Source organism: Nomascus leucogenys, chromosome 10 (genome assembly GCF_006542625.1).
Source record: "Nomascus leucogenys isolate Asia chromosome 10, Asia_NLE_v1, whole genome shotgun sequence".
NCBI classification, from domain to species: Eukaryota; Metazoa; Chordata; class Mammalia; order Primates; family Hylobatidae; genus Nomascus; species Nomascus leucogenys.
Window position 1 is genome coordinate 75,320,607 of NC_044390.1, and position 12,513 is coordinate 75,333,119.

A 12,513-nucleotide genomic window follows, 5' to 3' on the forward strand; every position below is an offset into this window, starting at 1 on the left:
ACAGCTTAATTTCCAGCACCTAGGACAGTGCCTCACACAAAGTAGGTCTCACTGAGTGTTTGTTGGAAAAAAAAAATGAATGAATCTGGTCTGGTTCAGAATTGCCCAGGTTCAGCAGGTAGTTCAGCAAGGACCTTGAAAGTACTTTTCAGACTTAAGGTAATCCTTGGATCAGTGTATATTTGACAAATATATAGGAAGTATGGAGCAAAGCAAACCACTGGCCCATAAGAACCTGTGCTTGTCCAAGACAAAGTTTGTCCCCAAACTAGGGCCCACTAGGATCCAGGCCCCCAAATTCCCAGTTTGGTGTCAAGAAAAAGGCAGTGTTCTAGAAGACTCAGAGATGCTGTTTATCCAGCACTGCTCTTAAGCTGTTTCATGCCATTGGTGGTTTCCTCCCCTCTCCGGGCCTCTGCATTTCCCTGTAGGATGCTCAAGAACCCTCTGGGTTCTGTGCTTTGGTGAAGGGGCTTCTCATGCCTGTGTCTCTGCTGTTTTGCAGGTGGCGTCCCTGAGTCCTGATGCCTGACTGGATGGAGACCCACCAGCTTCTGTTCCCATGAGGTAGAAAGGCCAAGCTTGGTCTTCAGCTGGGGAAGAGGCCAGAAACAAGGCCCCCAGTGAAATAACCCAGATCCATTGGCCTGAGGAGCAGAGAAAGAGCAAGAAGTGAACTGCAGCTGCTGGTAACCCTCAGAAACCTTCTCCAATTGCTATTGTCACAGTTCTTTGGGAACACTCTGAAGTGAAGAACAATATGTAGGAAAATGGGACCAACTTATGTGTGTTCTGAGCCTCAAAACCCCTTTGTTGGCCCAAAGAAGCTCATCTTGAGTTTGGGAAGGCTGGTAAGCTCTGTCCTTTCTCATGGCCTCAGCCAAGCATTGAACTTGCCCTCCCCTTCTGGCCTTGGTGATCACTTTTTCAGGAAGAGTGAGACTGAGGACCCCCAAGTGTTCCATCCCTAAGGAAAACTTGGGAAACCAAGCCCCTTCCATCCCCTCCCAAGCACCTCAGCCAAGCCCCAGAGAGCCAGTCCGGAATGATCCCGTTATGGCCAAGCTCTGGTTCAAATTCCAGCGGTACTTCCGCCGGAAACCTGTGCGTTTCTTTACCTTCCTGGCACTCTACCTGACTGCTGGGAGCCTTGTCTTCCTTCACTCTGGCTTTGTGGGCCAGCCCGCTGTCTCGGGGAACCAGGCGAACCCCGCCGCTGCAGGAGGCCCAGCTGAGGGTGCTGAGCTGCCCTTCTTGGGCGACATGCATCTGGGCAGAGGTTTCCGGGACACAGGTGAAGCCTCGAGCATCGCTCGCAGGTATGGACCCTGGTTCAAAGGCAAGGATGGGAATGAGAGAGCCAAACTTGGTGACTACGGTGGAGCCTGGAGCCGAGCCCTCAAGGGGAGGGTTGTCCGGGAGAAGGAGGAAGAGCGAGGTAAGAGCGAGGAAGATCTGGACACTGACGGGTTGGGGAGAAGGGAGGAGACTCTAACAATGTAATAACAGCTGTCAGTTTTCAGTGTTTAACAGGAACCAGCTGTCATATAGTTGTAGCGATAAATAGATAGCGCCTGCCATTATCATCCCCATTGCACAGAGGAGAAAATTGAAGCTCAGAGAGATGAAGCAGCTTGCCCAAGGTCACACAGCTTGTCAACAGGCAAGTTTGGATTTGAACTCCACATCTATCAGAGGTCAAAGTCTGACTCTCCCCTGCAGCCTTTCACAGTCCTTGTTAAATATACATGAAAATAAAAACAGTGAGCATTTATTGGGTACTTACTAGGCACCAAGTACTGTTTCCAAGCACTTTACACATATAGAAACATCACCACAACTATAGCAGATAGATTTTATTTATTCCCATTTTAAAGATGAGGAAAGTGAGGTACCAAGAGCACAAGATTACACAGCTAAGTGGCAGAGCTTCTGCTCCACCAGACTGTCTCTCAGTCCATCTTGCTGGGTCCCTTGGTGATGGAACTCAGGGGAGATCATTGCCCTGGATAGATTTCATTGCATTTTCTCAGCCATTTATAATATAAAAAGGCTTTTCTTCATGAGTGCATTACCTTATTTGATTTTCATTACACTTCATGGGCTTAAACAAGGCCCCTATGATCCTGTGCCCAGTTAACAGATGTGGAAACTGAGGCTTGAAGAAGGGAAGACACTTGCCCAAAGCTGCGCAGCTGGTCAGCGGCAGGAACAGAGTTTAAATCTGATCCATCTGGCCTGAACGCTCAGTTCTCTAAGGCTGTCTCCTAGAGTCCACTGGCATCTACCCATCCAACCAGCATGCTAGGGAGGAACCCACAACCCCTACAATTCATAAGATTAACACAAATGGACATTTCAGAAATCTGGGCCAGATGGTTTGGGAGAATAAACCACCAATCAAGGCAGATGGAAAACCTCACTAGCCTTTGTGTTCTACTGTGATTCAGCTCATAAAAAACCCTTCTACCATGGAAGGAAGCAGGATTAATGGAGGGGATTCATCTTGGAACACATTCTCCTGCCCCAGTCCTGCCCCCGACCTGGCCTGGGAACCATCTAGAAGACTCTATCTTTCTGCCCTCAGGAATTTCCTAGACTTCTGCTTCTTCAAGAACCAATGCTCACAGGGAGGCAAAGGAGATGTTGGAGGTGGTACAATGGATCAGAGGATGTGGATTCATATTCCGGCTCCACCCCCACCAGCCATGTGGCCGAGGAAAATGATTTTACCTTCTCCAGCCTCAGTTTTGAAATCTGTAAAATGGGGATTTTACTGGATGCTCCTGAGAGTTCAATGAGACAAGGGTCATGAAGGCCTAGCACTGAGTAGGTGCTTAGAGGTGCTCAGGAAGTGCTCCTGGGATCTCCCTGGGGATCATCTTATAGGTATAGGTGAGGTGTGAAGTGCTGCACCCCAGCCACTCCAAACTCCATTCTGGCCTTTGAAAGCCCCAAAGTCCTCGCCAGCCAACACCTTGAGATATGCTCCCCATAACGCTTAGGACAAATTCCAGACCCCTCCCATAGTCTACCTCTCCAACCTCATCTTATAACCCCACTCCCCTCACCATACTTTGCCCCACTGTCCTTGCAGTTCATTGAACACACCAAGCCTGTTTCTACCCTAAGATCTCTGTATATGCAGTGCCTTCTATCTGGGATGCCATCTCCCCAAATGTTTGCATAGCTCCCTTCTTCCTTTCCTTCAAGTCTTTAATCAAACCTCGTCTTCCCATAGAGACCGTCCCAGAGCATCCTAACTCAAATAACCCCACTTCCTACCCAGTCACAACCACATTCCCTGACTCTATTTTCATCATAACACTTATCGCCATCTGAAAGCATCTCATTTATGTGTTTGCCTCTTTGTTTAAGGTCAGCCTGTTCTACTGGACTGTCATCTCCAGGAGGGCAGGGCTATTGCCTGTCCCGCCTGTCTGTGTTCTATCAGCACCTGGGACAGCCCCTGGCTAAGTGCTGTTGCTGAACACCTATTTGTTGAATGGGTGAATGACTGGATGAATAAACGAATGAATGACTATCCCTCTGCCTGGAGTACCTCTACAGCATTAGCTCTACTCTTCCTCCAAGTCTCATCTTTGCTAATCTTCAAGAAATTTTCCCTGATCCCCTTACAGGCTTGATCAAATGCTCCTCCTCTATGCTTCCTGGCATGGCCCTTATATGAATGGCAATTGTGTATGTTTGTCCATGTCCCCTGACAGAATATGAATTCCTTATGGTGTAGATGATACACAAATGACAACGCTTCTCATTTGTTGTGAGAATGAAATGCTGCCATCAATACCACTAATAATAATGACCATTTCTTGAGTACCTACTTCACACCAACCACTTGTCTATTTGCTTTTCATGTATTATTTGAATGAAATGATATATGTAACATGCTTATAATATCCTCTGGCTCATAATAATAGGTCACTTAATAGTTGCTGTCCTTGTTATTTGTAGTAATATTAGCTGATATCTAGTGAATGATCATTACAGGCTAGACCATGTTATGTGTTTCAATGACTCATTTAATTACTACAACCCAGTAAGTTAGGGATTGTTATTCCATTTCACAGACGGCAAAACTGAGATCCAGAAAGAAATCACTTACCCTAGTTTACACAAGTCAATAGTGGAGGAACCAAGGTTTAAAACAAGGTCTGTTTAATTCCAAAGCTTGTGAGCATTCTTCTATACCATGCCAATTGCACCCCCACCATGCCTTACCCAGCAATCTTATATATTGTATAAAGTGCAGAGAGAAGGAAGAGAAAATAAGAACGTAGCCCCAAGCCCAGGGCTCTCAGCAGACAGCCTTTGGAATCAGGCAGTATTATTAAGAAAGCACAAATCCAGCCTGTCCTTGATTAACTTATTCAGAGTTCAGCGAGGAAAGACAACATATTAGATTAACGCTAATAAAAATGAGACGCTTCTCCAGCCTGACGCTAAACTCATTTTGTTTTCTCCAAGGCTGGTGAGGGCTCTGCTTGATGCAGTGATGCAGGACTCAAGCCGTAGAGGATTCAGAGCCCATCATGGCCGAGGAGTGGGAGGGGAGGAGCTGCACCCAGGCTGAGCTGAGGCTAGGCAGGAGTCTGAGTTCTTTGGTGTAACTGACACCTACCATGTGCCAGTCATTTACCTAGGCCTCTCTAGGTTCACATGGCCGTGTGAGGGCCTGTACTTTGAGCAGCCAAATCAGGGTTCAAATCCCAGTTCTGCAACTTGCTGGCTGTGCAGCCTTGGGCAGGTCGCTTCACCTTTCTGACACACCATTTCCTCTTTGGGATAAAAAGTACTTAACATCAGATGGCATTGTGATGATTACATAAGGTCAGTTCAGCGTGTGCTCTCTAAGTGCCAGGTGCTGTTCAAAGCATTTACGTCTGTTACATCACATAATCTTCCTAGTAATGAAGGAAGATAGACACTGTTATTAACTCCATCTTACAGGAGGGAAACTCAGGCACAGAGAAGTTAAGTAACTTGCCCAAGATTACCCACCTGGGGGAGGGAGTAAACCAGTATGTGAACCCAGGTGTTGTAAGTCTTACACCTGAACCTTAACCACTACATCACGTCACTTCTCAGTGTACAGAAAGTACATGCCAGCTATTATTATTATAATAAGCTGGCATACCACCTTAATACATGCCAGCTATTATTATTTATACTGTAATTTTGCAGGAGAAAACGGGGGAATAGAGGTAATGTGAATTTCCTAAAGTCACACAGCTAATCTGGGGCAGAGCCAGGAGCTAAACCCACTTTGACTTCAAAGGCTGTGCTGCTTCTATTTCCATGAGATTACAGAGAGGCTTGGGCTGGGTGTGAAGGTCGCCATGGGAAGATTTAGTCTGCATTTTTTGGAAGGATAGCAGGAGCACCCACTTCCCATCTCCTCCAGCTGGAGATGCAATGGCCGCAGGTTACTGAGGTGCTCTGTGTCAGGGACTGTTTGTCCATATTCTCCTTTCAGCTTTATATCAGGTAAAAATATTGAGTGCCATTTCACGATGAAGAAACAGGCTCAGAGAGGTTCAATTATTTGCCCAACATCACACAGATGCCAAGAGGCAGAGCTGACTCCAGCCCAATTTGATCAGAGTCCAAAGCCCTTATTCTTAACCACTGGACTTATACTACCTCTTTCTTAAAATATATGATCTCTAACTTCATTCATTCATTCATTCATTCCATATTTATCAAACACCTACTACATGCCCAGATCTTTGCTGGGAGGTGGAGATACAGGAATGATTCAAGCACAGGTTGTGAATATTTCTCAGAAGAAAAAGCTGTGCTTTTCCCCATTATAACACCTTTTCATTTTATTAAAAATTCTTCTACAATAAGCCAAAATTATTTCTAATTTAAAAAAATAATGGACAATACTAAGAAAATTTAGAAAAGTTTTGGGGGACCCCAAAGGAGGGACCTCATTCAGTCATAGGGTATCACAGCTGGCTTTCTGGGAGAGGAGATGGGTGAGCTTAGTATGTAGGATCCTTATGCCTTGACCAAAGTGAGTGGTGCATCCCTTCTGTCCTGGGGAAGCCTAGATATGAGCAGGAAATTCCATCGCCGGTACAAGGAAATCCGGACAGCACTGGTTGGTCTTCTGGAGGGACCACCTTCCAGTGTTTCAGAGAATCTCCAGGAGAAAAAGTATTTCTTGTGTCTTCCTTCTGTGCCAGACCCTGTGATAGGCTCAATGCATCAAATTAATGTTACTTAGGTCACGCTTAACAATATCTTTGTATTAGCTTTCTCAGGCTGCTATAACAAAGTATCACACACTGGGTGGCTTGAACAACAGATATCTATTATCTCACAGTTCTGGAGGCCAGAAATCTGAAGTCAGGGTGTTGGCAGGGTCATGCGCTCTCAAAGTCTCAAAGGGAGACTCTGTTCCATGCCTTTCTCCTGGTTTCCAGTGTTCCCGGCCATCCTCAGCAACCCCTGGCTTGCAGCCACGTTACTCCAATCTCTGCTTCCATTTTCACATGACCATCTCCTTTGCGTCTGTGTCTTCATATAGCCTTCATCTGCCTCTGTGTCTTCATATAGCCATCTTGTTATAAGGACACCAGTCATATTGGATTGGGACACAACCTACTCCAGTTCAGCCTCATAACAAAATTCCATCTGCAATGACCCTATTTCCAAATAAGGCCACATTCTAAGGAATTGAGAGTCAAGACTTCAACATGTCATTTTGTTGGGGGGGGGACAGGGCACACAATTCAGCCTAGCAACCCTAGTTGAATTTTTGCTCCCACTTTTCAGGTGGAGAACTGCACCTCCAAGTGCTTGAGTAATATTTGAGGCTATTGCAGCATCATATGTGGGATTTGAACCCAGATCTGGTTGACTCCAGTACAGCGTGAGGCCTCCTATTCGTGAATCTGTTCACAAACCATAAATCAGAGGCATACAAATTAGTTCATGTTTAGCTACCCTTTCAACAAATCACCTTCATTGAAGAGAGCAAAATTTCATGAAAAGATTAATTGTAGCAGAAGAAAAAAGTAAAGGGGGAGAAAAACTGCCACCAGGAGGGTTCTTTTCAGATGCCAGTTTCTGTACTGGAGATAAATAGCCCAGCCGGGGTGACTTTGCCATTTCAGCAGTCTACAGACCGCTGTGGAGACGAACTAATAGATTATGTGAACTTGGCCATTAATCCACCCTCAAGTGGCCTGTGATTTTGTCCCTGTTTTACATATCTGACCTCCTGTCTCCGAGAGATTCTGCTACCACAGCAGGATTTGAAGGTGGAGCCCTGAGGAATGGCTGAAGAGGATTTTAGTGGGCTGGCAGTAACCATGCTAATGAGCTCAGCAGGGTGATACAACTCTGAGGACAGGGACCATGGTTGTATTGGTCGCAGCCTGCACCAAAGGTCCGTGGGAAAGGGGTCACCAGATCTTTCCCAAGACAGGAAGGAAACTGACTCAATATTGATATCCTGATCCATGGAGGTCAGCCCATTAATCAGGCCGTGATGCATAACATGCCTGTGTTTTCCAAAAGCATTAATAAAGAACCATGTATCTTCCTCTCCCTCCTGTTGACAGATAAGGAAACAGGATCATTCGTTCATTCAACAAGTCTTTGAGCGCCTGTTGTGTGGGACATCTCAGCCTGATGCCTGGTCTGGTGTGAGGAAGGGGATAGAGCACCATTTAAAAGCCCAGGCTTATAAAAAAGAATAAGATCATGTTTCCTGCAGGAACTTGGATGGATCTGAAGGCCATTATTCTTAGCAAACCAATGCAGGAACAGAAAACCAAATACCGCATGTTCTCACTTAAAAGTGGGAGCTAAATGATGAGAACACATGGACACAAAGAGGGGAACAACAGACACTGGGGACTACTTGAAGGTGCAGGGTGGGAGGAGGGAGAAGAGGAGAAAATATAACTATTGGGTACTACGCTTAATAGCTGGGTGACAAAATAATTTGTACAACAAACCTCGTGACATGAGTTTACCTATATAACAAACCTACACATGTACCCTGCACTTAAAATAAAGCTTAAAAACAAATAACTAAAAGCCCAGGCTTTGGGGAAGATGGTCCTATGGTAAAAATCCCAGATCTTCTCCCAAGGAACCATGCCACTTCCCAGCTCCCTCCTCCTCCTGGGCAGGTCTCTCTGGGGAGACACCTCCTCCCAAGACATCTCCTCCCAATCCTAGACTCAGTGTGGCATATAGGAAGGGGCAAATTTGAATAGACAGACCTGGGCATGGATTTGGTCTGAGACCCTCACTGTGGGGTGGACTCAGGCAAGTTGCTAAGCTTGAGTATCAGTGTAGTAGTTAGTGCTCCCCCTACCCCGGTGCCAAGGGACAAAAATCCACCTTGAACCAGCTTAAGCTAAAGAAGAAAATGCACTGTGTCATGTCATCAAACTACAGCAGTGGCTCTGCTGGACTGGATTTTCAAATGTATAATTGGTGGTCTTCTTCCTGTCACTCTCATCTCTGCTCTTCTATGCCTTGGCTTGTTTGTTCTCCTACACAGATTGGCCTTGGTGCCAGGGACTGGGCTGGTGGTAGCTCTGGGGTTATAGCACCTGGGAGAGGCAGATTTCTTCCTCCCAGCTTTACTCTATTGGAATGCAACAAATGGGTCATGTGTCCTTCCTTGAAGCAATCACTGGCTGCTGGGATGGACAATATGATTGGCCTTGCCAAGGTCATCATGTCTCCTGTGGTCAGGGAAAGTAAGGTCTGCTGATGGAAAAACCTATCTAGAGCAGATGCTTTGAAGGCACAAACAGTCCACTACAGTCCACCCCTTCACTTCATGATGGACATGCAATGGACATGCCCACATACATCTTTACTCCCATTAATTTGCTTATAAAAATCTTATCTAACATGATCCACTCTTCCATAGGTAGCCGAATGTGCCTATCCTTACCCTAAGGTGAAGTCACCCAAAGTCCTATCACATCCAACTTCAAGCCCAGCATTTCTGCAGCATGAGCATTCCTCCCCTTCAGGTCTTGGGGTGGCCAAAGAGAATTGAAACTTCCTCAAGTATAAGATGGTTGGAGGACAGACCTGGGCTTTAATTTGAAGTCAGATGCTACAAGCTGTAGGAACTTGGACAGATGACATAGGTTCCCATTGCATTTTGAAAAGAGGAAAAGCAGATGTGACATGAGTAGTTACCAGTCAGAACATACACAATATGCCTAAACTAAGATTTGCTTCTAAGGTAAACATATAGAAGAGTCACTATGATCAGTTGCCTCATCTCTAAAATGGGTTCATAAGAAGTTTGTGAAGATTGAATTTTTAAAAAATGAGACATGGCCCATAGTAAAGTAGATAGCATGTAGTAGGTGTTCAACACATGATAGTTTTGTCTCCTCTGTTTCTGTCTTTGTCTCTCTCTGTCTCTCACACACACACACACGCACATGCACACACACACATAAACAATCTGTTGATCTGATGACAAAGACTTCAGGCCACCAAAATAAATCAAACTTTACCCCCTCTCTTCCCTTCCCTCTCTCTCCCTCCCTACTCCATCATCCCTCCTTCCTTCCTTTCCTTCCTTCTCTTTCTCCTTCCAACTCCCTCTATTTTTCCCTCCTGCCTATCCTACAGTGCATCTTTAGACACTCAGTCCTCTAGGGAATGGCTGAACTGAAGTTAGTGTGCAGCCCTTGCCCACGTGGCCACAAAGTGCTCTCTCCCAGCTCAGGTATGAACAGCATTCGTGCCCCAAGTCAAGGGCTGTGACTCCATCTGTGATGGGAGGGGCACGCGCTGTTGAACAAGCACAGAGACAAGACCCGGGCTTCTCCAGGGCTGTCACTGTCTAGTGTGCCTGCTCCAGGGAGACAATGCTTCTTTTAAAGATGGACTGTTCTTAGTCGAGCAAATCACCTCTGTCTTATGAAGGAAATTCAAGGTGATCAGGTCAAGACACATCTCCAGCGGGGCTGAAAAAAATAGTGCACTTAGCAGAGCCATGTCCAGGGGAGTGATTGCTCAGTAATGAGCCTGCATTCTCTGCTAGATCCTGCTCTCCACCACAAGGAAGTGGGGAAAGAAGCTCACAGTTTAAACTAGACAGCTGCCTAGCCAAGGAAGTGAGTAAGTGGCATTTAGTATTTTCTTCTATCATTCCCCTATAAGGGACATTTAATTCCAAGCGCTGGCTGGATCCTCAGTCTAACCTCCAGTTACTGATTTGGGGGTCTCATAGACCTGGATTTAAACCTTTATTCTGTGAAAAATTAGCTGTGGGTCTTAGGGAGGCCACTTCACCTTTCTGGGTCACTGTTAAATCGTCTAAGAGCAGGACAATGTCAGTGTTCTCCGCTTCACATGGGGGCATTACAAAGATCCCCCAACTCAGAAACAAGCAGTTCAGAACAGACGCTCTGAAGCCAGATTGTTTGGCTTCAGTTCTGAATCCACACATATGAACTGTGTTACTTTGAGCAAGTGACTTCTCCAGGCCCTTTTCTCTTCTGTATAAAATGGTAATAATATTCTCATAGGCTCACTGTAAGGCTGCAAGGAGACAATGTATATAAAGCACTTACCAAAGTGGATGTCCAAATAATAATAATAATAATTTAAAAAACATATGGGAAAAGACATTATAAATGGTGAAGTGCAATTTTCATGTATGGGGGTTACTATTTACCATAAAGTACAGGAAAAATGTTTACTACTTTAAGAAAACTAAGTGTATGATTTATAATTGGATGGCTATTTCACATTATTTAAAATTTTCCTTTGAATGGAAACTTGATCATCGTGACCCACAATAGAGGAAAACTGTAAAGTACTTGACACAGCACTGTGAATGGCCAGTTTCTTATTCTACTCATCTTAATTTGATGCCCATCATATGCAAGACACTATGGTAGAAACTTTTACATAAATCATTCTATTTTAATCTCACTGGATTGTTATTTTTGTTCCTGATTCAAATAAAACTAGGTCTCTGAAAGGTTATCTGGCTTAAACTTTCTAGGCCCATGCTAGGAAGTAAACAAAGTGAAATGAGGACCTAGACCTTGATATAGCTAAGTCCAGGGCACTTTCCAAGGAAAAATAAATGTCTTGAGGCAGCTTGTAGAGATAGTAACATGTTGTCAAATGTTAAGCCTTTTAGAGCTGTCTTAATGCAAGAAACAGGAAGCTCTGTTTGGTGCTTAGGGAATGGCCTTGGCTTGGGTTCCTGGATGCCCAGCTGTCACCAGGTGACCCCAAGGGCTTGGCTGCAGCCCACAGAAGGCTTCCCTCCTCTCTGTTGGTCTCCACTGCCCTGACTAGACCAGGTTCTGCCAAGACAAATGACTTTCACTCTCTCATTTCTGCCCAAAGGAAGGACTTGACATTAAAAGGTCAACAAGGTCACATAACCAGAGACACATTGGTGAGGCTTCCTCCTGTAACCCTTGCAGCTTTGTCCCCAGCCATCTCTGATGTTTTCCTTTCCCCAAAGCCAAGTACATCGGCTGCTACCTGGATGACACCCAGAGTCGGGCCCTTCGAGGAGTGTCCTTTTTTGACTACAAAAAGATGACCATCTTCCGTTGCCAGGACAACTGTGCTGAACGGTAGGGTCCCAGCATCCCAGACTTGTCCATTTCAGGCCCTTCCTTCTCAGATTCCTGCCTGTGGTATTCTTTGCCCTGCTATGGGAGGGTGTGTTGAAGGGTGAGCACGTGACCACAGGAAAGGTTGATGCAAGGGTGTGTGTGCGTGGTGTGTATGTGCATGAGCACATCCACACAACTGAGGACTGCTCAAGAGTTGATCTGTGGAAGTCTGTGGTTGTGCAACTGTGTCATACTGTGTCTAGGAACAATTTTGTAGCATACAGGGTACAGGGTCAGCTAGCTGTGTTTGTGAGCTTAATGCCAATATGCAATGATCTTTAAATAATAGTGGCCGTGTATGCAGGAGTCTTTGTGAATATGTGTGCAAGGGCCGAGAATTGTGCTTGTGTGTGTAGGTGTCTGATTGCATTTGTTGAATGTACAACACTGTGTTGAGAGCATACAAGATTGTGAAGAATTGCACACAACTTAGAAATACTCCATTAGATGTGCGTGTGCATGCAGATGAGGGCTGTAAGCATAAGGCTTGCAAGATGTCCACATGAAGGGTAAGGTGAAGGTATCTAATAGTTTCTCAGTATATAAACTCCTTGTTTTTCTCCAAGGGAGAAACACTTACCTATTCAGACAGTGTTTTCCAATCTAAGAAGACAATGATGATTTTTATTAGACATGCACTGGGAGTAGGGGGGAGGGAGTTGATGTTTTGAGAGTGGACAAGTCCCCAGAGGCCTGGTGAACAGGGACAGGACCCCTGGGGGCACCGTGGGGCTGAGCTGAGCTTCTCTCCTTGTTTCTTGGGCCCCTTGACCTTGTAGTAGCTCAGGAAGAGGCTCTAATATGCTCACCTTCAGGCTCCAGGCGGCTGTCTCTGACGATCACAAGC

The 12,513-nt window shown here is 45.5% G+C and overlaps 1 protein-coding gene across 4 annotated transcripts in view; it reads left to right on the plus strand.

The window, feature by feature from the left end:
* WSCD2 (WSC domain containing 2) overlaps window positions 1-12,513 on the plus strand; it is a 123,044-nt gene that overhangs the window by 65,841 nt on the left and 44,690 nt on the right. For 3 of the 4 annotated variants that reach the window (XM_030821317.1, XM_030821320.1, XM_030821318.1), the window contains exons 2-3: window positions 506-1,438; window positions 11,510-11,624. In XM_030821317.1, coding sequence (XP_030677177.1) covers window positions 1,057-1,438; window positions 11,510-11,624 — 497 coding nt within the window. In that variant the 5' untranslated portion in view covers window positions 506-1,056. The remainder of the gene's footprint in view (window positions 1-505; window positions 1,439-11,509; window positions 11,625-12,513) is intronic. The other variant, XM_030821319.1, reaches the window with a different exon arrangement.